Genomic DNA, 26,791 nt, shown 5'->3' with positions numbered 1-26,791 from the left:
TCACCGCCGTGCCTCCAGCTTCCATCCCAGACACATCACCCAGTCAATTGTGATTGCTCCAGTCCCGCAGACTGGGACAAAGCCCTACCGGATCTCGGTCAGGCATTCCTAAAACTGAAATACCCACCTGGAGGAGTGAAAAACAGACCGACAAAGCCAGCCGAGTGCCCGAACAGCAGCTTCTTCAAGACAGGCCCAGCAACGAAAATAACAGAACAGCTTCAGTCATCACCTGCAGCCCCCAACTCAAACCCCTCCAGAGCATTATCAACAATCTACAGCCTAGCCTGGAAAACGGACCCTCGCCAGTCTCACCTACAGACAACCCCTTCCTGAAAACAAATTCTTTCCAGTAACCGCGCCGCACCCCTCCATCATACTCACCCAGGAACCCACCCCTGCAATCAGCCCCGGTGCCAACTCTGTCCCCACATCTGTACTGGCAACATCATCCCCGGACCTAACCACGTAGACCACCACATCAGAGGCTCCTACAACTGCCCGTCCACCAATGTGGTCTGTGCCATCACGTGCCAGCAATGCCCCTCGGCCATGGATATTGGCCAAACTGGACAGTCTCTACGACAAAGGATGAATGGACACAAATCAGTATCCGAAATGGCAACACACAGAAACCTGTTGGGGAACATTTGAACTTGCCCAGGCCCTCACTAATGGACCTCGAAGTTGCCATATTATTACAAACCAGTTTCAAAAACCAACTTGAAAGAGAAGCTGCAGAACTTCATTTCGTTTACAAGTGTGTTACCTGCAAAGAGCTTTAAACAAAGACCTTAACTGGATGACGCGCTGCATTCCACATCCTAATGACCTAAAAGGCCAAGTACTGAATACCTAAGAGTACTTAGAACCCACTCTATCAGCTTCGTTTAGCATGGGCACTCCAATTGACAATTTTTTCCCCATTTTTGCCTTCTCTTTCCCTCCCCATCCCCTCTCTGTCTTCCCCCCTCACCCCCACTCTGTTCTAAAATTTGATTTGTCAATTTTATATGTGTTCACTTCTTTTGATTGTATCACTTCAGTATATGTGGTCGTGCCGATTTTCTTCCACAAATTGATCTGAGGAAGTGGGTCTGGCCCACGAAAGCTCATCACCTAATAAACCATCTCGTTAGTCTTCAAAGTGCTGCATAGTCCTGTCTTTTGTTTCAGCACCCGACTAACACGGCTGCATCTCTGTTACTTACATGTGTTGTTAGTCTCTACAGTGCTGCACGACCATTTGTTGTTTTTTCAGTTGCAGCCTCCCCCCGGCTCCCCCTCTGAGATGTCTTGGTTAGGCACGCCAGCGGCCCACCCGCGAGCCCAGGTTGCCCACGGCTGGTTTAAAGACTCGTGGCAGGCTGGGGTGTGGCGAGTCCTGAAGAGCTGCTTGTCCTGGCTGATACAAGGCCATTTCCCGCCACATTGCCACAAAGACACATACAGGCTGCCACTGCCACACTCAGCAGCCGCTTTCTTCCCACCTGTGGGCCACACGCGTGTGGTGGTAGGGCCAAAGCAGATGTCTCAGGTGTAGCATCGGCCTTGCTAGTAGCGATCACCTTAGACCCTTCGGTGAGAACATGGTCCCAGGAGCCAAAAGTGCCACGCTCGGGGCATGCACCCCGCAAACCAAACCACGGCACATGGGGGGAGACCTCACCGACCGCACCTAAATCTGTGTTGCGGGGGGCTGGCGGCCATGAACGGTGCTTTGGTTCAGCAGCGGCTGCTCGTTCGGATGAGGCCGTGGCGCCTTTCCAGGCTTGGTTACACGTCAACACCCAGCAATCGGCTGGACAGCGACCCCGGTTTTAGTGAGGGTTCCTTGCACACTGTAGAAATCTCCGGCATGGCTCGATGCAACCACTAATGTGCCACCAGCACAGGAGCTGGCCTGGGTTAAGTGTGCTACTGGCCAGCAGCCATGCAGGGTAAACGCCACAGCGCATGGTCTCAGATTAATGCCAACCAGCGAAGAGCAGCTAAGCGCAACGAGCTGCTGCTGGGTCCCGGGAACAAAGAGCCACTGGCAAAGGGGCGCGGAGCGTTTTTGAAAGCAGTACTGCCCTGTGACGACACAGCGGGGAGCCCCCGACCCTGCCCCCCGTCCGCAGCCAGATGTGACTCTGTCAGCCAGCAGAGTAGGAGCTTTATTGGTTCTCGGGGACACAGGCGATGGTTGCAGTGTCATGTTACTGGATTTTAAGGGGAGCAGCCAGATCACTGCTGCGCCCATGGGGGGTGTTGGCCCCAAAAGTCAGTACAAAGGGGCCATGGGAGGTGTCACATGAAAGCTTCTGTTCTGCTGATTCCGTAGATGCCCTTCATGTAATGGTGTAATGTCTGTGTGTGGAGTTGTAAACATGGACTCTGTAGGGATGCTGGACAATTCTCCATCTATGGCTGAGCAATGGGCAAGGGATGCTCAGCCAGTGGCCATGCTAATTAGCAAAGAGACAATGGATCTCTAGGTGCCGATACACCCCTCAGGAATGTGACTGATACCTAAGGGCTACCAGCGGGGAACACAGGGACAGGCCACTGGCCAGGTGACCTGCTGCAGCCAAGAAGATGCCAGGAGAGGGATATAAGTGCCATGTGGCACCCTCCATTGGGGTCTTCAGTTCTGCTCCGAATCCCAGAGGCAGCCTTGCAGGAAACAACGAGACAGAAAGACCCGTGGACCCATCCTGACATAGGATGTAACCAGAGACTTTTAAGCCAGCAGCTATAACATCTCTGCTGCGGCCTGTATGGAGAACTGGGAGATTCGATGCATGTAATGTAGGATGCTTTACCAACCTTGCTCTCAGGCTTTTCTTCCTCTTCGTAATAAACTTTTAGATTCTAAAGGATTGGCCCAGCGTGATCTTGTGGGTAAGATCCAGAGTGTAAATTGACCTGGGATCTGTGGCTGGTGTCTTGGGACCAGAAGAACCCGTTCAGGGTAGGTGGGATCGGGTTCTATAGCCCCTCACCTGTGCTAGGCCCAGGACTGATTGGGGCACCGGAAGAGCTGGGGTGTCCGAGGGGTTTTGCTCGTAAGGCTTCTGGCTGGCCAGATTGGCAGCTGGAGCGCTCGGTGTGACTGGTGTGGCCTATCGGGAAGGTCTCCAGTCAGGGGCTGTAGGGAGCCCTGAGTTTGAGCAATTCGCCCTGAGCGGACGCCCTCAGCCGTGCCCAGACCCGGCCCGGCCCGTCACAAGCAGGATACACGGAGAGCAGACAGCCGTATCCCTCCTCGGGGGAGGGGTTCAAGGGCCCATGAACCCCCCATCCTGGCTTTAGTCTGCCTTGCTCATCCCCCTCCCCCAGCCTGCCCCTTCTCCCAGCCCCGGGTCACTCCCTCCCCCCAGACAGCCCCCCCTTCCTTTGTCCAAACTCCTTCCCCTGGCCAGGTGCAAAGCGGCTGGACCTGCCTTGGCTCAGGAGACCCCCATCTCCCGCTGCCCTGCCCCGACAGACACACTCCCCGAGCCCCTGCAGAGCAGCCTAGGGTCACAAAAGCAGGCAGCCCCCCCACTGCGTCACATGCCCGCCCGTAACCTGCTCCCCGCAGCCCTCCACGCCGACGTGCCAGGGACCCCCCGGGCGCTCAGCAGTGACAAGCGACACTCAGACGTTCTGCTGAGACGGGGCAGCGTCTGCGATTGAGACTGGCTTGGAGCCAAACTTCACCGACTGGCCCGCGCCGCTCCAGGCACCCGAAGGAGGCGCAGGCTCTGAGCCGCGTGACGGTGCAGGAAGGGAGCCGCGCAGCACGAGGCCCGTGACCACGGCTGGGCTGACGCCGGGGGGGTCTGCTCTGGGGTTTCTAACCCGCTGGCGGGCGCGCTAAAGGCTGGGCCTGCAAATCTCTCTCTCCTGCAGCGGCGCCTCGCGCTACAGGCCTCCAGAAATAGCCAGCAGGAGCGGAGCGAAGACCCCGCTCGCCCACAGCCTGGGCCCGAGGCGCCGACGAGGCAGGCGGGCTCCCGCCCCGTGCTGTGCGGCCGCACCCGAGCGGTGCCAAAGGCAGAGTTTGCCTCGTGCACCCCGGGCCGAGCCGGGGGAGCTCTCAGCAGGGGGCCGGCGCCGGCGCTGCTTTGTAACGCACAGGGACTCTGGTCCCGAGATGCAGGAAGGCAGGTCACTGCCCCGCCAATCACGCTGCTGCAGCAGGCAGACCCACAGATCTGCCCCCCTTGCCTCCAGGGGGAGGAGCAGACGGAGCCCAGCAGCTCACAGCTCCACTACCCCGCCCTCTCTGCCCCATGAGCAGCCGGGACAAAGCCTCGGTTCCTATCCGCCCCATTGCCATGCCTGGGCCTTGGGCAGTCTGACCTAGTGGTCAGAGCAGGCGTTCGGCCAGGTCAGATCCCAGGAGAGCAGACGTGCCCGAGGGAACACGGGGGTCAGGCTCCCAGGGGACCCCACTTCCTGCGGAAGGAGAGGCTGGGGTGACCCAGTCAAAGACTCCATAGCCTGCCCCCTTGTGAGAGTCCAGGACAGGGGGGCCTCGTGTCCTGGCCTGTGCTGGCGGGGGGAGGCGGCTGGGCGCCGGGAGGGGAAAGGGGTTCTCGGGAGGGCTCCCAACGTGGCCGGCGATGCTGGGCGCGTACGCAGAGAGCGGGGCAGCTTCGTTCCGCCACGGCCGCCGGGCCCTCAGACTGAAATCCCAGCGTGGCAGGGGGTCCTTGTGTGGCGATGCCCCGGCAGAGCCCACGGAGCGGCTGGGACCTCGCTGCCGCCGCGAGCCTCGTCACGTTGCTTGTTCACTTCCTGGGCCAGACACTGCTGCGCTGGGCCTGGCGCTGGGAGAGGATGCGGGCGACTGCGGGCGCGGCGGGGTGGCGCCCGGCCCTGCCGAAAAGGGATCTGACCCGTGGGCGCCTGGTCCGCGATGCCGTGGGCAAAGTGCGCCACAGGGAGGAGGCCGGTCGCCCTGGCGATAGCTGAGGCAGGCAGTGCTCAGGAATGGGGCTCGCCCCCTCCAGCCTAGTCCTGGGCCGGGGACGGGAGGCCGGGCCTGGCTACTCGTGGCCCCAGCAGGCCACGAACTGGGCCCCGGGCTGGAGGGGCTGCATTCCAGCAGGTCCAGGTCCACGTGGCTGGACCAGAGCCGGGCTGTCTCTGTCAGGGCCTGCCCACGGGATGAAGTGAGCCACTTTGAACCACAGCCCGTTGCTGGCGAAACGTGGGGCGCTGCTCGTTCCGCAGCAAGGCCTACGGGGTGTCCCAGGGCTGGAGGAGACCAGACCGGCGGCGTGGGGCCGTGGCTCAGCGAACGGCTGCATCCATGAGGCCACCGAAAGGAGCAGGACTTGGGTCTGGAAGCGCCCCGTGCACCCTGCCGGGGGCTGTCGTGGCCTAGACACAAGTCGCTCGTGCAGGCCCAGGAGGGACGGAGACGCGGCGCCGTGCGTCTGCAGGGTCGGGTTTGCCTGTGGCTGAGCTTGATCATCGGGCAGAGTCCATGGGGCCGAGGCCGAGCACGTCTGCGTGAGGAAATCCGTGGAACGCGGCACGGCGAGACAGGGACAGGACTGCGGAAAGGGGTCGCTCCCGGTGCAGCCGCGTGAGTCGCTATTCTGCCCCTGGGGCCAGGGTGGGGGGTGCTGAAGACGCCGAATCATGCAGAGAACAGGGTCGGCTGTCTGAAGGCTTTTGCCCAACATCGGCGTTCCCGATTTTCACCGCCTAGCTGGGCAGCGGCGCCTCGTGAGCAGTCCCGCCACGCTGCCCGGGTGCGGCGCCCGGAGACGGGTGAGCTCTGCGAGAGCCGGGTCCTTGAGCAGCAAGCGAGGGGCGCAGCAATGGGCCGGAACAAGCCGCTGGGAGAGCAGCCCACATCACCGCGCTCTGGGGCTCGGGGCACCAGCCACGCACTGGGGGGGGGGGGGGGATACACCAAGCCGGACACCAAACAGAATTGCCCGCTAGCCAACGTACCGCACAGCAAAGTACTGTACTGCAAAACTACCGCACCAAAACACTACCGCACCACAACACTACCGCACCACAAACGTACCGCACCTCAACACTACCGCACCTCAACACTACCGCACCGCAAACGTACCGCACCTCAACACTACCGCACCACAAACGTACCGCACCGCAAACGTACCGCACCTCAACACTACCGCACCGCAAACGTACCGCACCTCAACACTACCGCACCTCAACACTACCGCACCGCAAACGTACCGCACCACAACACTACCGCACCACAAACGTACCGCACCGCAAACGTACCGCACCTCAACACTACCGCACCGCAAACGTACCGCACCTCAACACTACCGCACCGCAACACTACCGCACCTCAACACTACCGCACCGCAACACTACCGCACCGCAACACTACCGCACCGCAACACTACCGCACCGCAAACGTACCGCACCTCAACACTACCGCACCTCAACACTACCACACAACACTACCGCACCTCAACACTACCACACCGCAACACTACCACACCTCAACACTACCGCACCGCAACACTACCACACCTCAACACTACCGCACCGCAACACTACCACACAACACTACCGCACCTCAACACTACTGCACCGCAAACGTACCGCACCTCAACACTACCGCACTGCAACACTACCACACAACACTACCGCACCGCAAACGTACCGCACCTCAACACTACTGCACTGCAAACGTACCGCACCTCAACACTACCGCACCGCAACACTACCACACAACACTACCGCACCTCAACACTACCGCACCTCAACACTACCGCACCGCAAACGTACCGCACCTCAACACTACCGCACCTCAACACTACCGCACCGCAAACGTACCGCACCTCAACACTACCGCACCTCAACACTACCGCACCGCAAACGTACCGCACCTCAACACTACCGCACCGCAACACTACCGCACAACACTACCGCACAACACTACCGCACCTCAACACTACTGCACCGCAACACTACCGCACCTCAACACTACCGCACCGCAAACGTACCGCACCGAAACACTACCGCAAGGGAAACGTACCGCACTGCAAACGTACCGCACTGCAAACGTACCGCACTGCAAACGTACCGCACCGAAACGCTACCGCACCGCAAACGTACCGCACCGAAACACTACCGCACAACACTACCGCACCAAAACACTACCGCACCGCAAACGTACCGCACTGCAACACTACCACACAACACTACCGCACCGAAATACTACCGCACCGGAAATGTACCGCACTGCAACACTACCGCACCGAAACACTACCGCACCGCAAACGTACCGCACCGCAACACTACCGCACCGCAAATGTACCGCATCTCAACACTACCTCACCGCAAACGTACCACACCTCAACACTACTGCACCGCAAACGTACCGCACCGAAACACTACCGCACAACACTACCGCACCGAAACACTACCGCACCGCAAACGTACCGCACCGAAACACTACCGCACCGCAAACGTACCGCACCGAAACACTACCGCACAACACTACCGCACCGAAACACTACCGCACCGCAAACGTACCGCACCGCAAACGTACCGCACCGAAACACTACTGCACTGCAAACGTACCGCACCAAAACACTACCGCACAACACTACCGCACCGAAACACTACCGCACCGCAAACGTACCGCACCGCAAACGTACCGCACCTCAACACTACCGCACCGCAAACGTACCGCACCGAAACACTACCGCACCGCAAACGTACCGCACCGAAACACTACCGCACCGCAACACTACCGCACCGAAACACTACCGCACCGCAAACGTACCGCACCGCAAACGTACCGCACCGAAACACTACTGCACTGCAAACGTACCGCACCAAAACACTACCGCACAACACTACCGCACCGCAAACGTACCGCACCGAAACACTACCGCACCGCAAACGTACCGCACCGCAACACTACCGCACCGCAAATGTACCGCATCTCAACACTACCGCACCGCAAATGTACCGCATCTCAACACTACCGCACCGCAAACGTACCGCACCTCAACACTACCGCACAACACTACCGCACCGCAACACTACCGCACCGAAACACTACTGCACTGCAAACGTACCGCACCAAAACACTACCGCACAACACTACCGCACCGAAACACTACCGCACCGCAAACGTACCGCACCGAAACACTACCGCACCGCAAACGTACCGCACCGAAACACTACTGCACTGCAAACGTACCGCACCAAAACACTACCGCACAACACTACCGCACCGAAACACTACCGCACCACAAACGTACCGCACCGAAACACTACCGCACCGCAAACGTACCGCACCGCAACACTACCGCACCGCAAATGTACCGCATCTCAACACTACCGCACCGCAAACGTACCGCACCTCAACACTACTGCACCGCAAACGTACCGCACCGCAACACTACCGCACCGCAACACTACCGCACCGAAACACTACCGCACCGCAAACGTACCGCACCGAAACACTACCGCACCGCAAACGTACCGCACCGCAACACTACCGCACCGAAACACTACCGCACAACACTACCGCACCGAAACACTACCGCACAACACTACCGCACCGAAACACTACTGCACCGCAAACGTACCGCACCGAAACACTACCGCACAACACTACCGCACCTCAACACTACTGCACCGCAAACGTACCGCACTGCAACACTACCGCACTTCAACACTACCACACCGCAAATGTACCGCATCTCAACACTACCGCACCGCAAACGTACCGCATCTCAACACTACCGCACCGCAAACGTACCGCACCGAAACACTACCGCACAACACTACCGCACCGAAACACTACCGCACCGCAAACGTACCACACCGAAACACTACTGCACTGCAAACGTACCGCACCAAAACACTACCGCACAACACTACCGCACCGCAAACGTACCGCACCTCAACACTACCGCACAACACTACCGCACCGAAACACTACCGCACCGCAAACGTACCGCACCTCAACACTACCGCACAACACTACCGCACCGCAAACGTACCGCACCTCAACACTACCGCACAACACTACCGCACCGAAACACTACCGCACCGCAAACGTACCGCACCTCAACACTACCGCACAACACTACCGCACCGAAACACTACTGCACCGCAAACGTACCGCACCGAAACACTACCGCACCACAAACGTACCGCACCGAAACACTACCGCACAACACTACCGCACCTCAACACTACTGCACCGCAAACGTACCGCACTGCAACACTACCGCACTTCAACACTACCACACAACACTCCCGCACCTCAACACTACCACACCGCAAATGTACCGCATCTCAACACTACCGCACCTCAACACTACCGCACAACACTCCCGCACCTCAACACTACCACACCGCAAATGTACCGCATCTCAACACTACCGCACCGCAAATGTACCGCATCTCAACACTACCGCACCGCAAATGTACCGCACCGCAACACTACCGCACCGCAACACTACCACACCGCAAATGTACCGCATCTCAACACTACCGCACCGCAACACTACCGCACCGCAACACTACCGCACCGCAAACGTACCGCACCTCAACACTACTGCACCTCAACACTCCTGCACCGCAAACGTACCGCACCGCAACACTACCGCACAACACTACTGCACCGCAACACTACTGCACAACACTACCGCACCGCAAACGTACCGCACCTCAACACTCCTGCACCGCAAACGTACCGCACCGCAACACTACCGCACAACACTACCGCACCGCAACACTACCGCACCGCAAACGTACCGCACCGAAACACTACTGCACTGCAAACGTACCGCACCAAAACACTACCGCACAACACTACCGCACCGAAACACTACCGCACCGCAAACGTACCGCACCGAAACACTACCGCACCGCAAACGTACCGCACCGAAACACTACTGCACTGCAAACGTACCGCACCAAAACACTACCGCACAACACTACCGCACCGAAACACTACCGCACCACAAACGTACCGCACCGAAACACTACCGCACCGCAAACGTACCGCACCGCAACACTACCGCACCGCAAATGTACCGCATCTCAACACTACCGCACCGCAAACGTACCGCACCGAAACACTACTGCACCGCAAACGTACCGCACCGCAACACTACCGCACCGCAACACTACCGCACCGCAAACGTACCGCACCGAAACACTACCGCACCGCAAACGTACCGCACCGCAACACTACCGCACCGAAACACTACCGCACAACACTACCGCACCGAAACACTACCGCACAACACTACCGCACCGAAACACTACTGCACCGCAAACGTACCGCACCGAAACACTACCGCACAACACTACCACACCTCAACACTACTGCACCGCAAACGTACCGCACTGCAACACTACCGCACAACACTACCGCACCGAAACACTACTGCACTGCAAACGTACCGCACCAAAACACTACCGCACAACACTACCGCACCGCAAACGTACCGCACCTCAACACTACCGCACAACACTACCGCACCGAAACACTACCGCACCGCAAACGTACCGCACCTCAACACTACCGCACAACACTACCGCACCGCAAACGTACCGCACCTCAACACTACCGCACAACACTACCGCACCGAAACACTACCGCACCGCAAACGTACCGCACCTCAACACTACCGCACAACACTACCGCACCGAAACACTACTGCACCGCAAACGTACCGCACCGAAACACTACCGCACCACAAACGTACCGCACCGAAACACTACCGCACAACACTACCGCACCTCAACACTACTGCACCGCAAACGTACCGCACTGCAACACTACCGCACTTCAACACTACCACACAACACTCCCGCACCTCAACACTACCACACCGCAAATGTACCGCATCTCAACACTACCGCACCTCAACACTACCGCACAACACTCCCGCACCTCAACACTACCACACCGCAAATGTACCGCATCTCAACACTACCGCACCGCAAATGTACCGCATCTCAACACTACCGCACCGCAAATGTACCGCACCGCAACACTACCGCACCGCAACACTACCACACCGCAAATGTACCGCATCTCAACACTACCGCACCGCAACACTACCGCACCGCAACACTACCGCACCGCAAACGTACCGCACCTCAACACTACTGCACCTCAACACTCCTGCACCGCAAACGTACCGCACCGCAACACTACCGCACAACACTACTGCACCGCAACACTACCGCACAACACTACCGCACCGCAAACGTACCGCACCTCAACACTCCTGCACCGCAAACGTACCACACCGCAACACTACCGCACAACACTACTGCACCGCAACACTACCGCACAACACTACCGCACCGCAAACGTACCGCACCGCAACACTACCGCACAACACTACTGCACCGCAACACTACCGCACAACACTACTGCACCGCAAACGTACCGCACCGCAACACTACTGCACAACACTCCCGCACCGCAAACGTACCGCACCGCAAACGTACCGCACCGCAACACTACCGCACAACACTACCGCACCTCAACACTACCGCACTGTCTTTAACAAGTCTCATGAATCACCTCAAAAAAGATATTTTGGCCTTGGAATGGGTTCAGAAAAGGGCAACTAAAATGATTAGGGGTTTGGAACGGGTCCCATATGAGGAGAGATTAAAGAGACTGGGACTTTTCAGCTTAGAAAAGAGTAGACTGAGGGGGGATATGATAGAGGTCTATAAAATCATGAGTGGTGTGGAGAGGGCGAATAAAGAGAAGTTATTTATTAGTTCCCATAATAGAGGAACTAGAGGATACCAAATGAAATTAATGGGGAGCAGGTTTAAAACTAATAAAAGAAAGTTCTTCTTCACACAGCGTGTAGTCAACCTGTGGAACTCCTTGCCAGAGGAGGCTGTGAAGGCTAGGACTATAAGGGTATGTCTACACTGCCACCCTAGTTCGAACTAGGGTGGCTAATGTAGGCATTTGAAGTTGCAAATGAAACCCGGGATTTAAATATCCCGGGCTTCATTTACATCTTGCCGGGAGCCGCCATTTTTAAATCCCCCTTAGTGCGGACTCCGTGCCCGCGGCTACACGCGGCACGGAGTAGGTAGTTCGAATTAGGCTCTCTAATCTGAACTACCGGTATACCTCATTCCACGTGTAGCCGCGGGCACGCAGTGTAGACATACCCTAACAGAGTTTAAAGAGAAGCTAGATAATTTCATGGAGGTTAGGTCCATAAAAGGCTATTAGCCAGGGGATAAAATGGTGTCCTTGGCCTCTGTTTGTCAGAGGCTGGAGAGGGATGGCAGGAGACAAATCGCTTGATCATTGTCTTCAGTCCACCCCTTCTGGGGCACCTGGTGCTGGCCACTGTGGGCAGACAGGATACTGGGCTAGATGGACCTTTGGGCTGACCCAGTACGGCCGTTCTTATGTTCTTACGCTGTTGGGGTCTGGCGTGTGAGTGTTGAGTCACTAGGGATAGCGATGGTGCACGTACGTGTGGGCCCCGTCTGCTCAGAGGTGCTGCAGGCCTAAGGCTGGCTCCCCATCTGCCTGGCTCCGTGCTGCAGCCCAGCAGTGGCCAGCCCCAGAGTGGTTCTGTGCTACCAGAATGTCGGCCACCTGGGGGGGGGGGGCGACCGGGGGGGTCTCTCGGCCGGGCCAGGGGAGTCAGTTCCTGTCTCTGAGGGGGGCTGGCCCTGTCTCCCGGCCCAGCTGGGCCCTGGCGCGCTGCTGAGCAGGGCTGGGGAGCTTACGCCTCGGTTCCTCTTTTCATACCCAGCACGACTTTCAGTTCAGCTCCAGTGCAGAGATCAGGGCCCCACCCACTTCTGCCCGGGCATCTTTCCTGCCCGCAGCCCCGGGGGACAGACCCAGGGTGGAGGTGCTGATGGCTGGGTCCCACAGGGCCCCCTCAGCTCCCAGGCCTGAGTCGGCTGCCCTTGGAGAGGGAGTGTCCGCGGCGCCGTGCCCGGCCGAGAGCCGTCCCACGGGTGGCCTGACTCAGTCTGGCACTGCCTCGGGCCCCGGGAGCCCTGTGCCAGCTTCCCCATTCGCTGCCCTGGCCCCCTCTGGGGAGGAAGCTGCAGTGGGGGAGGGAGCCGACTCGCGGCGGAGGCTGCCGGTGCAGCCGTGGGCTCCGCGCTGACTCCTGCCCCCTAGGGCCCTCTGGAGCGGCTCCGGCTTCTTTCCCCAGCCCGGCCGGGACAGCAGTCGGGTCAGGACGGTGCCTGCTCTTTGGCTGAGGGAAAGGCAGCAGCCTGGGGCGACAGGCCATCCCCACTCGCGGGGGCCGGCCGCCAGGCTCCTCACGCACCAGCACTGTGGGCCCAGCCGGAGCCAGCTCCGCTAGCTGGGCCCAAAGGGACTCACAGATCCCTCAGGCACCACCGAGTCCAGCCCCCTGCCCAAGGCAGGACCAGCCCAACTCAACCATCCCAGCCAGGGCTCCGTCAGGCCAGGACTGAAACACCCCTAGGGACGGAGATTCCCCCCCCCCCTCGGGAACCCAGCCCAGCGCTTCCCATCCGCCTAGGGAAAGAGTTTTACCCAATATCCAACCTAGACCCCCCCCCTGCAACTTGAGCCCATTGCTCCTCGTCCTGCCACCTGCCCCCACTGAGAACAGCCTCTCGCCAGCCTCTTTGGAACCCCCCTGCAGGGAGCTGCAGGATGCTCTCAACCCCCCCCCCCCCCCACTCTGCTCTGCTGCAGACTAAACAGACCCAAACCCCTTAATCTTCCCTCCTAGGCCATGTGCTCCAGCCTCTGAATCATTCTGGTCGCCTCCGCTGGACCCTCCCCAATGCGCCCACGTCCTGTCTGTAGTGGGGGGGCAGAACTGGACACAATACTCCAGGTGAGGCCTCACCAGAGCCAGATAAAGGGGAATAATCACTTCTCTGGATCTGCTGGCAATGCTCCTCCTCATGCCCCCTAATCTGCCATTAGCCTTCTTGGCTACAAGGGCCCCTGTTGACTCATCTCCAGCTTCTCATCCCCAGGTCCTTTTCTGCAGAACTGCTGCTTAGCCAGTCGGTCCCCAGCCTGTACCAATGTTTGGGATTCTTCCGTCCCAAGGGCAGGACTCTCACTTGTCCTTGTTGAACCTCATCAGATTTCTTGTGGCTCAAACCTCTGATCTGTCCAGGTCACTCTGGACCCTTCCCTGCCCTCCAGCGTATCTACCTCTCCCCCCAGCTCAGTGTCATCTGCAAACTTGCTGAGGGTGCAACCCATCCCCCCATCCTGCCTAAAGACACTGATCAGCAGGGCTGCGCCCCCCCGCCAGAAACCAACTGCAGCTAACGAGCAGAGCTCCTCCAGGCTGCTCTGACCCAAGCGCCTCCTCAGAGCCTGGGGTCCCACTAACCGATGGCCGGTTCGCAAAGCAGCCCTGCTCCGCTGCCGGCCGTGTGGAGCCCAGGCCCTGCTCTGCTGCTGGCCGTGTGGAGCCCAGGCCCTGCTCTGCCGCTGGCCGTGGGGAGCCCAGACCCTGCTCTGCCGCTGGCCGTGGGGAGCCCAGACCCTGCTCCGCCGCTGGCCGTGGGGAGCCCAGGCCCTGCTCCGCCGCTGGCCGTGGGGAGCCCAGGCCCTGCTCCGCCGCTGGCCGTGGGGAGCCCAGACCCTGCTCTGCCGCTGGCCGTGCGGAGCCCAGGCCCTGCTCCGCCGCTGGCCGTGGGGAGCCCAGACCCTGCTCCGCCGCTGGCCGTGGGGAGCCCAGACCCTGCTCTGCCGCTGGCCGTGCGGAGCCCAGGCCCTGCTCCGCCGCTGGCCGTGGGGAGCCCAGACCCTGCTCCGCCGCTGGCCGTGCGGAGCCCAGGCCCTGCTCCGCCGCTGGCCGTGTGGAGCCCAGACCCTGCTCTGCTGCTGGCCGTGTGGAGCCCAGACCCTGCTCTGCTGCTGGCCGTGTGGAGCCCAGACCCTGCTCTGCCGCCGGCCGTGCGGAGCCCAGGCCCTGCTCTGCCGGTGGCCGTGGGGAGCCCAGGCCCTGCTCTGCCGCCGGCCGTGCGGAGCCCAGGCCCTGCTCTGCCGCTGGCCGTGTGGAGCCCAGGCCCTGCTCTGCCGCCGGCCGTGTGGAGCCCAGGCCCTGCTCCGCCGCTGGCCGTGTGGAGCCCAGGCCCTGCTCTGCCGCCGGCCGTGTGGAGCCCAGACCCTGCTCTGCCGGTGGCTGGCGTGAGCCACACTCCTGCCCGGTTCGAGCCTGCAGTCAGCTGCCGGGCTGAGGGGAAGGTGCAAGTTGCCTCAGTGCAGGCAGGCCCTGGCGTGCACAGGGATGGGCAGCGCAGGCCACGTGGCGCAGGGGATTGTTATGACAAGACACTTCTGTACCACATTTTCCACAGAGACAATGACTCACAGTTGACGCTGCCCGGCAGGAAGAGGGGCGGTTACTGGTGCACCCCGGCACGCTGCACGGAGCGCTGCCAGCCCCGCGGCGACGGTGCCGAGGTGCATCTGCTATTGCCCGGGATCCCTGCTGCAGCGCCCCCTCGATTGTACCAGGCGCCCCCCCCAGTGAGCCATGAGAACGCCGGGACTCATTGCAGGAATGTGTCCCCAGCCCCGGGGCTCCCAGCAGGCCCGCGAGGCTCAGAGGGAGCAGGCAGCGCAGGTGTCTGGCTGGACGCAGCTCCTGCTGCCAGAGCCATTCGCTGAAGAGCAGCAGCCCCGGGTTCTCCCCACGGCAGGACTCGCACCTGCTCCCAGGGTGCTGGCGACACTCTCGGGAACCGCAACGGCCACTTCCCCGGGGTCCTAGCCCCAGTGCGGAGACAGACGCTGCCTCTGACGCCCGGGGGCAGGGGGAGCTCTTGCGCGGGCTCCTGGAGAGCCCGGTTTCCCCTGCCGCGCCCCAGCTCTCTGAGCGGATCAGTGCTCAGCCCCCCGGCTCTGGCACGGCGTGGGGGCAGCTCACGCCCAGGACACCTGCAGCGCCCGACAGACAAGGGAGCCCCAGAGCCCGAGTCGGGTCCTACCTGGATTCGTGGCGTGTCCCAGGGCAGACAGCAGGGGGCAGAGGGCCAGGAGCGGGACGAGAGCCAGCAGCTGCAGGGCCATGTGTCCGGACAGCCCCAGGGCAGAGCTCAGCCCCTGCGCTGCCTCAGCCCAGCTCTGTGTGAGCTCAGCGGGACGCAGACGCGCAGAGAGAGGAAACAGCCAGACACAGAAATCGCATGTGGTGCAAGAGGCTTCCTCCTTGGAGACAGAAACTCCTGTCAGTGGCAGCGCTGCGCTGGTTCCTCTCCGGGCGCTGGGGGGCGCCGGGCCTGCGCTGTAACCCGCTGCCCGAATTCTGAGGGACACCCAATCTATTTAAGATATTTAAGAACAGGTTAGATAGACATCTGTCAGGGATGGTGTAGACGGAGCTTGATCCTGCCTTGAGGGCGGGGGGCTGGACTCGATGACCTCTCGAGGTCCCTTCCAGTCCTATTATTCTATGATTCTATGATTCTATGATCTGCCGCTTCCTCTCCCTGGGCCAGGACAACGGGTGCCAGTGCCCGTTCCTGTCCCCGTCCCCGTCCCTGTGCCCATCTCTGTCCCTGTCCCAGTGCCGGTTCCTGTCCCTGTCCCTATGCCGGTTCCTGTCCCTGTCCCTGTGCCCATGCTGGTTCCTGTCCCCGTCCCTGTGCCTGTGCCCATTCCTGTCCCTGTCCCTGTCCCCGTGCCCATGCCCAGCTCACATGGGGGGCAGGCTGAGAACGTAGCTTTGGAACATAAGCCACAGACCAGAGCTCCAGGAAGGAGGCCTGGCAGCCCCAGGGCAGCTCGTGAAACCTGGAGTCCATGGGGCAGGATGGACAAGGGCGTTGGAGCCTCTCCAGGAGATGAGCTGACTTACATTGTGCTGGGGCGTCAGAGAGAGGCAGGTTAGGATGGGTGTTCTGGAGAGCCCCAGGGAGCCGCTGCTCCGACGATGCAATGCCCGGGTGAATGTCTCCCTGTGATGTTGTGGGGGTACCTTGCTGGTTGCTAGGCTTGGGTTGTGGGTGACCCCCACTGGCTGCTGTCTGCAGCATGGCCCAGCAGGGCAGGGGATGAGTCATTATGCAAGGGGGCTCCGAACCTGTCTGACCAGTGATCTCCCAGGGAGCGGAACAATGGGAAGAAGGGGAGTGGAGCCCTGGCTGGGGGCAGGGCTGGAAGTGCGGGAGTTCGTTTCTGTCTGGGAGCATGGAGGAGACAGCCTAGGGAAAGGGGCTGGGATTTAGGGCCCCAGGCTCCCCCATCTCAAGGGGGGCTGAGGCATCCTAGGCCTGCCCTGGAACCAGATCACATCTGTGCTGTGCTGTATCCTGGAGGAGCAATAAACCACCTCTGTTCTACTGGCTGGTAGAGCCTGTCCATGCCATTACAGGGGTGCAGGATACGGGAAAACCCTCGACGCGCTGTCACACTCCCACCTGCCCTGGAGCTCACGGAGAGAACCCCATGATTTAGGGGTGCAAGTCGCTCTGCAGGCAGGGTATAGCCCCTCTCCTGGCGCTGGGGCCGGGACACTACTCCTTCTCCCGGGCCTGGACAGTCCCTTCCTCCGCCAGCAGCAGCAGGGCCGGGCGAGGACACAGCCAGCAGGCCGTGACATGAACTAGAGAGGCCCGGGACGCCCGAGGCTGGACACTGGCACTGGCTGAGGCGCCTGAGAGTGACCGGCGAGACAGGAAGTGCCTGGCTGTGGAGCTGTGGGGAGCCGGAGTCCCGGGCGGGTTCTGGCCCAGCGGTTTCCCAGGCAGGAGGATGAGCCTGGACACGGGTGTGCTGAGAGCCCGGGGCTGGGAGAAAAGTGCCCAGCGCCTGCCACCAAGGGCTCTAGGGTCAAAGCCGAGGCCTGGGGGGACTCCTCAGTGCCCTGCCACGTCAGGAGTCCAGATGCCGGAGGAGCCGCCAAGAAAGGAACCGCAGGCCCCAGGAGCAGAGTGGGCAGAGGACACGGACCTCAGGCTGAGGGGTGCAGTGGCAGCTGGGAAGGGAACATGGAACAGCCCCAGCCCTTTTCTGTCACTGGGGGCTGGGGCAGCTGGCAGTGCCGGGCGGGAGGCTGGGGGCGGCTGGCAGCGCCGGGCGGGAGGTTGGGGGCAGCAGACAGCATGGGGCGGGAGGCCGGGGGTGGCTGGTAGCGCCGGGCAGGAGGCTGGGGGCAGCAGACAGCATGGGGCGGGAGGCCGGGGGTGGCTGGTAGCGCCGGGTGGGAGGCTGGGGGCAGCAGACAGCATGGGGCGGGAGGCCGGGGGTGGCTGGTAGCGCCGGGTGGGAGGCTGGGGGCAGCAGACAGCATGGGGCGGGAGGCCGGGGGTGGCTGGTAGTGCCGGGCAGGAGGCTGGGGGCAGCAGACAGCATGGGGCGGGAGGCCGGGGGTGGCTGGTAGCGCCGGGTGGGAGGCTGGGGGCAGCAGACAGCATGGGGCGGGAGGCCGGGGGTGGCTGGTAGCGCCGGGCGGGAGGTTGGGGGCAGCAGACAGCATGGGGCGGGAGGCCGGGGGTGGCTGGTAGCGCCGGGTGGGAGGCTGGGGGCAGCAGACAGCATGGGGCGGGAGGCCGGGGGTGGCTGGTAGCGCCGGGCGGGAGGTTGGGGGCAGCAGACAGCATGGGGCGGGAGGCCGGGGGTGGCTGGTAGCGCCGGGTGGGAGGCTGGGGGCAGCAGACAGCATGGGGCGGGAGGCCGGGGGTGGCTGGTAGCGCCGGGCGGGAGGTTGGGGGCAGCAGACAGCATGGGGCGGGAGGCCGGGGGTGGCTGGTAGCGCCGGGCGGGAGGCTGGGGGCAGCAGACAGCATGGGGCGGGAGGCCGGGGGTGGCTGGTAGCGCCGGGCGGGAGGCTGGGGGCAGCAGACAGCATGGGGCGGGAGGCCGGGGGCGGCTGGCAGAGCCGGGCGGGAGGCTGGGGGCAGCAGACAGCATGGGGCGGGAGGCCGGGGGCGGCTGGCAGAGCCGGGCAGGAGGCTGGGGGCGGCTGGTAGCGCCGGGCAGGAGGCCGGGGGCGCCTGGCAGCTCTGCACCCTTCAGGCCAGGCTATAGCAACGCCGGAGCAGCTCACCCTCTGTGTGACTCGAAGGCAGGGCTGGCGACTCTGTCCCACCCCACCAGCTGCCACATGCCACCGCTGGGTAGCTGGGACTCAGGCAGGAAGTGAAACCCTTCCCCATCTGGAGTCCCTCCCTGTGGTTCCCAGCACAGACGCTGGGCTTGCGATCAGCTTCCTCCTCTGTGCCGCTGGGCACTGGCCTGGGATTCCCCGCCCGCAGCCTGAACTCGCTTCTAGCCCCGTTACGTGTCCTCTCGTGCGGGCGGCCGCTTGTCCTCTGTCCTGCACAGTCCTGGTTTCCCTCTGTCCTCCCTCTGCACGAAGGACACGTCCCTCCTCCTCCCGCGAGACCCCCGCCTTTCGGCCCACACCTGGGCCACAGGCCGGCCCTCACAGGTCACAGACGTGTCACTGACGTACCCCGGGTCGGTACCACGCCTGCGAACGCCAGCAGAGACCCTGAGCGTCACGCGCCCCAGCGCCGTGCTCACGGGAGGCCGCTGCTTGCCTCCGGGATCCCTTTGTCTTCCCGATCAGTTTTCCTCAATGGAAAACGCCCCAGCGGCGCGCCCCCGGCTCAGACCGGGGGCCAGGACGGGGTTTCACGGGAGAGGGTGGCTCTCCCGCAGCCTGTGCCCTGCCGCGTCGGCAGCCGGGGAAGGGAGCTCTGCGTCGGCACCAGCCGGAACCTCGACAAGCAGGCGCGTCGGCTTGGGCCTCGTTTTGCGAAGTGTCGGAGCCGCCGCAGGATGGGAACGTTACTGCCGCCGAACCTTGCCAAGGCCGCCGCGCCGCGAAGCGTCAGCAGTCGCGCAGGCTGCGAGGACGCGCCGGGGCCCCGGTCCTGCACCCCGTTTGCAGCCAGACGGGACTCCGCCGGCCAGTAGAGTAGAAGGTTTGTTGCTTCTCCGAGATCCAGCGCAGCGCGGGCTCCACGTTGCCGCAGGGGCCAGGGCAGAGCCTGGTCCTCCTGGGGGGAAGGGGCTTCACCCCCTTCCTTGGTCTAAAAGCATCCTCCAGCCCCGCGGAGACCAACTCAACTCCCAGGAACTGGTCCCTCCCCGCCCCGGCTTTGTTCAGACTCCTCTACCTAGCCCAGGTGTCAGGTGGCTGGGCCAGGCCTACGTGCCTCCCCCCTGGACCCATCCCGCCAGGCACTGCACCCCCCCCCCCCGAGTCTCTGCAGACCAGCATAGGGCAGTAGGGGTCACCCCCCACCCCACACAGCAACCAGTGACTGCCCAGCCAGCGTGGGCCCAAGGCCACGAGAGTGGACAGCCCCCCCCCCCCCACGTCACACAGACGCTGATACGGAAATCTCCCACCACTCCAGCGCTGCGAGAAACACGCTGGTGCAGAAGGGAAGGGGAAGGCGCTTTGTGAGCACAGCCCAGAGCCACGCTCCGCTCCCAGGCCTCCGGAGAGCCCCCGAGCAACCGACTTTTCTTTTAATTTGTAACCCACACCTCCGACAAGGGTGCAACCGTGTTTCCCCTTCGTTTTGAGAAGGGGTCCCGCCCACCCGTCTGGGTTCCTTCAGTGAGTCAGGAAACCTCAGGCGCCCCCGCAGCGCACCTCTTCCCCACACGCGCTTTTCGGTGTGGGCCCGGCTGAGCTGCCTGCGCTCGCCGCCGACAATGCAAGTGTTATTTTTGGGAAGCACGCCCGGGTTTACCAAACCCTGAACAAGGCTCAGAAGACATTGTTGCGGCCAACGGCTCACGTTGTGCACAAGGCAGCAAGGCACGCCTCCGGAAACCATGATAGGGCGCAGAAAGTATCACGCCGGTAACGCTCCGCGGTGGTTCTGCAAACAGCCACCCAGCGCAGCGAGCTCTGTGCCTTCGCTGAAGCAGAGCGGTGCGACCTGCTGGGCGTGCTGGGACCAGACGGCTGTCTCTGCTTCCATCTACTGACGGGTTGGGGAACTGCTGGGACCCTCTGACTGGTCCCCTTCCGAGCGCAGGAGAGGCCGGGTGCCCCAAAAGACTGTGGAAAGGTATCAGAGATGAGGGAAAGTCCAAGGAACTGGCTGAGCTTGGCTTGCCCTTCCTCAGCCATGCTCTGCCTGTATTCATGGCCTGGACTGACGTTGGAGAGGCCAAGGTGTTCAGCCTCATCTCGTGCACAAGCCTCATCACTGAAATCGATGCGAATCTGGGGAGAAGGATCCGAGACTCTATTGGGTTGGCTGTGAACACTGGACTGAAGCGGTTAACACAGGCTGTGGCCGCTTGTGTTTAACTGGAGTGCGTGGGAATAGTGACCATCGTGTCGTGAAATGTAACATCCCTGTGGTGGGAACAAGACCTGCCCAGCCCAGCACTGGGGCCTTTCATTTCAGAGAGGGGACCACACAAAACCGAGGAGGTTAGTTACAGAGAAATGGGAAGGAACAGAGACAAAAGTCAAATCTCTGCAAGCTGCAGGGAAACTTTTCAAAGACACCGTCACAGAGGCCTAATGCAAACCCCAATTAAATATACGCCCCCAATTAAAAACACAGCAAGAGAACCAGCTAGTGCCACTGTGGCTTAACCGAGTAAAGAAGCAGTGAGAGATAAGAAGACGTCTGCTAAAACGTGGAAGTCAAATCCTAGTGAGGAAATACAAAGGAGCATAAACTTTGTCAAATTAAGTGTAAAAATAAATACGAGAAGCCAAAAAGGCGTTTGAAGAGCCACTAGCCAAACACTCAAGAAGTAACAGCAAAACGTTTGTTAGGTGCATCAGAAGCAGGAGCCGGTAACCAACCGGTGGGGCCCTTGGTCGATCGCGGTGCTAAAGGAGCACTCCGAGATGATGCAGTCCTAGCGGAGAACTAAGTGAATTCTTTGCTTCGGTCTCCGTGGCTGAGGATCCTGGGGAGATTCCCAAACCTGAGCCATTCTTTTTAGGTGACAAATCTGAGGAATTCTCCCAGATTGAGGTGTCATTAGTGGAGTTTTGGAACAACGCGATAAACTGAACAGTAACAAGTCCCTGGGACCTGATGGCATCACCCCACAGTTCTGACAGAACTCCCATGGGAAATTGCGGAACTATTAACTGTGGGTTGTCCCCTAGCCTGTAAATCAGCCTCCGTACCTAATGACGGGAAGGTAGCTAACGTGACACCAATATTTAAAAAGGGCTCTAGAGGTGATCCTGGCAATTACAGACCAGTAAGTCTAATGCCAGTACTGGGCAAATTACTTGAAACTATAGTAAAGAATAAAATTGTGAGACACAGGGATGAACGTAATTTGTTGGGGGGAAAGTCAACATGGTTCCTGTAAAGGGAAATCCTGCCTTATTCATCTACCCCCTTTGAGGGGGTCAACAAACATGTGGACAAGGGGGATCCAGCAGATCTAGTGCACTGAGATTTTCAGAAAGCCTTTGCCAAGGTCCCTCACCAAAGGCTCTTGCGTAAATTACATGGCCGTGGGATAGGAGGGAAGGTCCTTTCATGGACTGAGAACTGGTTAAAAGACAGGAACCAAGGAGTAGAAATCAATGGTCAGTTTTCCAAGTGGAGAGAGGTAACTAGCGGGGTCCCCCAAGGGTCTGTCCTGGGACCCATCCTATTCAACTGATTTATAAAGGATCTAGAGAAAGGGGTAAACAGGGAGGTGGCAAATGATCTCAAACTGCTCAAGGGAATTCAGACCAAAGCCGACTGTTAAGACTTCAAAAAGATCTCACCAAACTCAGTGACTGGGTAACAAAATGGCAAATGAAATTTCAGGTTGATAAATGTAAAGTGATGCACATTGGAAAAAGAATCCCAACTCTACATACAATATGATGGGGACTAATTTGGCTACAACTACTCAAAAGAGAGATCTTGGAGTCACTGTGGAGAGTTCTCTGAAAACATCCACTCAGGTGCAGCGGCCGTCACGAAAGCAAACAGAAGGTTGGGAGTCATTAAAAAAGGGATAGAGAATAAGACAGAAAATATCTTATTGCCTCTGTACAAAACCATGGGACACCCACGTCTTGAATCCTGCGCACAGCTGTGGTTGCCTCCTCACCAAAAGGATCTCTTGGCATAGGAAAGGTTCAGAAAAGGGCAACAAAACTGAGGAGGGGTTTGGAACGGGTCCCGTACGAAGAGAGATTAAAGAGACTTGGACTTTTCAGCTTAGAAAAGAGGAGACTGAGGGGGATATGACAGAGGTCTATAAATGCTCACACAGAGCGGGTTCCGCCCATGACGACTGACCAGCTCCCGCTCTGTGCTGATTTTTCAGAAAAATGCAAAGACATGTACTTTCACTTCCTGGGGAACAAACAACTTCTGAATGATGCCAAGAGAGGACAGAGCTAGCAACACTAATTATTCCTAGACTTGCGAGTAAATTAATAGGCAGAAGGTTTAAAACAAACCAAAGGAAGTTTTTGCTTCTCACAGCGCACAGTTAATCTGTGGAACTCCTCGCCACAGGATGTTGTGAAGATCAGAACTTGAACAGATTCAAAAAAGAGGGAGATAGATTCACAGAGGTGAGGCCCATCAATGGCTATTAGCCAGGCTGGGTAGGGATGGTGTCTCTAGCCTCTGTTTGTCTGGAAATGGGTGACGGGGGAGGGATCACGTGAGGCTCACGACCCTCTGGGGCACCTGGCTTTGGCCACTGTGGGCAGACAGGACACTGGGCTGGATGGACCCTGGTCTGGCCCGGCCTGGCCGTTCTCTTGAGAGAGGTGGTTATTACACATGCGCACTAATTGTAGCCTCTGTCCTTGTACGTCAGTGACCACCCTGTGCATGCCTGACGCCCCCTGACGCCGCATGAGCCCGGCCAGGGCGGGGGCTGGGCTTGCCAGACAGAAATGCTCAGTTTTCCGTTAAAAAAATTGGAACCAAAAGTTGTATTTGGCCGTGCTGCCGCAATGCCCCATGGGAGTCGATTCCGTCGATCCCTGGACTCCTAGGCCGGATGGGCCATTGTGAACGTCAGCGTCACGCACGCCTCTCTGCAGGCCGGGCTCCTGAGTCTGACTCCATCGCCCACGATGCACCATCCTCCCCCCTCGCTGGGAAGGCGGCCGGTGCCGCCCGGGGAAGGGGGCGAGGGCCCTGGCGGTGGGGGGGGGGTGCTCCAGCTGGCAGCCCGGCCCAGTGACAATAGGGACATAAGAAGCCGCCGTGCCGCTCTGACAGCGCCCCCATAGCCTGTCCCGACGGAAACACAACTGCACACGGCAAGGCCACGCAGAAGACTGAGGTCTCCCAGCGGCTGGCCCAGGGTCACAGACAAACACGTGTGTCAAGGACGGCAGCGTCCAAGGGCTGAGAAAGCTGCCGTGTCGGGCTGCCACCCCCCCGAACAGGGCAGCGCGTCGGCCGTGCGCCTTCCATGTCATTTCTCCGGGGAACTCTTCCCTGCCACGTACAGGCTGCCTCTCGCCCTCAGCACGTCGGGGAGCGTCGCCGCTGAGGGGCCTGGTCACCCGCTCGAGACTGGGGCCCAATGATACATGAGGGGGGTGCCCCCGGGGTACCGTCCTGGGCGCTGGGGGGTCTGGCTGGTGCCCCCGTGTGATCCGAGCGTGGCTCCGGGAGCAGCCCTGCACCCCGCCGGGCGTGGGGCTCCCCGTGGGGCTGTGCCGCGTGACCAGAGCGCCTGGCGGGTTTGCCGCTGGTCTCTAGCAAGGCACCAAGAGACAGAGCCCTGGCTGGGGAGTTCAGGGGGCGCAGGGGTCCCCCCCGCCAGACACCCAGCGCTCAGGCAGGAGAGAGTCCATGCGGGTAAGCCGGGGGAGACCTGGCCTCCTGCTGCCCCTGCTCAGAGCGCAGGGGTTTGGACGCCGGGACTGGCTTCCGCCCGCCAGCAAAGCTTTGGCTCACCACGCAGCCCACAGGGCCCTGCCGCTTCCTGCCACCGCCACCGCCCTGCCGCCGGAACGCCCTGCCCCTCTCCCCCTGGCCCGAGGCGCCGTCTCCCCGGGCACGGCGGGCCGAGGGGCTCACCCTTCCCAGAGCGCCCCACGGCAGGAGGGGTGGGGGCAGCAGGGAGGGAGCGGCTCGCTGTGCCCCCCCCCCGAATCTGCATTTGATAATGAGCAGCACTGGGAGGCCTATCCCCCCCCCCCGGCCTGCCCCTGCCAGGCGCCTCCCAGGAGGGCGTTCGCATCCGCCTGCCGCTCACCTTCGCCCAGGGGGACCCGGGCTGGCCTGTAGGTCGGGCTCGGTGCTCGCAGCGCAGCGGGAGGGGGAGGGCACTTGGCAGGCGCCAGGGGAGGTGGTGGTGTCTGGTGGCCCTTGGCAGCACCTCCTGGGACCCACCTGCCCTGCACCGAGCCGCTTGGCCCTCGTGCCGAGAGAGCCGGCGGGCCCGAGCTCAGCTGCCAGCCGCGCCCCAGCGCCTCCGTCCCTGTCGGGGGAGGCTGCCAGCAGGCTGAGCCCGCGAGCCCAGGGCAGGAGCGCAACGGGCAGAGCGGACAGGAGGCCGGCCGGACCGAGTCCCTGGAAGCCAGGCTCAGGAGAGAGTCCAGTGCCGCAGAGCGCCCACTGCTGGGCTTTCTTTCTGCCGGTGGTGCACATGCCCCAGTGCACACGAACATTTATTCCACACCTGAACGGAAAAGATTAGCGGGAGCTGCCGAAGGGACGGAGACAGAGAAAGGAAGCCGAGGTGGTTCCCACAGCAGCCTGCCTCACAGGAGTCCTGGATTTGCTCCTCGGCACTCCCCACCGCGGCTGGGTACGGCACGGGGAAGCCCATTGCCCCGAGCAGGGAGCAGAGATCTCTGGGGCTCTGCCATGTGGGGCGGAGCTTGTGGGAGAAGGGCTGGACCCAAGGCTCAGCCGTGGCAGCCTGAGATCCCTGGGAGGTCTGGCCCATCGCAGGGCTCCTCCCAGGGCCTGGGCAGCACCGAGCCTGGTAAACTGAGGCAGGGCAGGGGGCAAGGCTGGCGACAGGGAGGGGATGGACCAGCCAGTGGTCACGGCTGTGCTGAGCCCGGCTCGCAGCGGGTGGCGCCTGCCTGCCCGGCCGCTGGTAAGGAAACGTGCACCACTTCCGAGCATGCCCGGCGGGCGCGTTCCTCTCTGCGCAGCCCTGGGGCGCCCTGGCGAGCCTGGAGCCATTTGCGGTGCCGCAGGCAGCTCCTGTGGGCCTAGGCTGCCAGGGGTCCGGCCAGCCAACTCTCAGGGTGTGACGGACCGGGCCGTGTCTGGGCACAGCTGAGGGCGTCCGCTCAGGGCGAATTGCTCAAATCCGGGGCTCCTTACAGCCCCCAGACTGGTGACCTCTCCAAACAGGCCGCAAACCTGTCCCATAGAGCGCTTCAGCTGCCTGCCTGAAGCCTCCCGAGCAAAACCCCTCCGACACCCCAGCAATAACCGTGCCCCAGATGGCCCCGGGCCTCATACACAGGTGGGGGGTCCTAGCACCCAATCCCACCTACCCCGAACAAGTTCTGTCCGGTTCCAAGAAACCAGCCACAGATCCCTGGTCAATTTACCCTCTGGACCTTACCCACAAATCACGCTGGGCCAATCCCTTAGCATCTAACAACTAAAGGTTTATTATCACAAGAAAGAAAAGCATGAGAGTGAGGTTATTAAAATACAGTACGTTACATGCACCGAATCTCCCAGTTCTCGATGCAGGCTCTAGCAGAGATGTTGCAGCTGCTGGTTTAAAAGTTCTTGTTGCACATCCTATGATCAGGATGGGTTCACAGGTCTTTCCAGCTCTTCAATCCCTGCAATGCTGCCTCTGGGATGAAGTGCTGAGCTGAGAACAAAATGGAGTCCCCCACATGGCCTATTTATCCCTCCTTCCTGGCCTCTTCTT

General features: G+C 60.9%; 1 protein-coding gene across 2 annotated transcripts in view; it reads right to left on the bottom strand.

Annotated features, from left to right (window-relative positions):
* The window catches only part of LOC106732952 (receptor-type tyrosine-protein phosphatase kappa-like), a 77,375-nt gene extending 61,184 nt beyond the window's left edge, over window positions 1–16,191 (bottom strand). Inside the window, exon 1 of one of the 2 annotated variants that reach the window (XM_075932851.1) lies at window positions 15,952–16,191. In XM_075932851.1, the coding sequence (XP_075788966.1) occupies window positions 15,952–16,033 (82 nt within the window). In that variant the 5' untranslated portion in view covers window positions 16,034–16,191. The remainder of the gene's footprint in view (window positions 1–15,951) is intronic. The other variant, XM_075932847.1, reaches the window with a different exon arrangement.
* Window positions 16,192–26,791: the final 10,600 nt, after the last annotated feature.

The sequence above is a fragment of the Pelodiscus sinensis genome, chromosome 6 (assembly GCF_049634645.1).
Source record: "Pelodiscus sinensis isolate JC-2024 chromosome 6, ASM4963464v1, whole genome shotgun sequence".
Taxonomy (NCBI): Eukaryota; Metazoa; Chordata; order Testudines; family Trionychidae; genus Pelodiscus; species Pelodiscus sinensis.
This window is presented reverse-complemented; position numbering and strand designations above follow the sequence as displayed.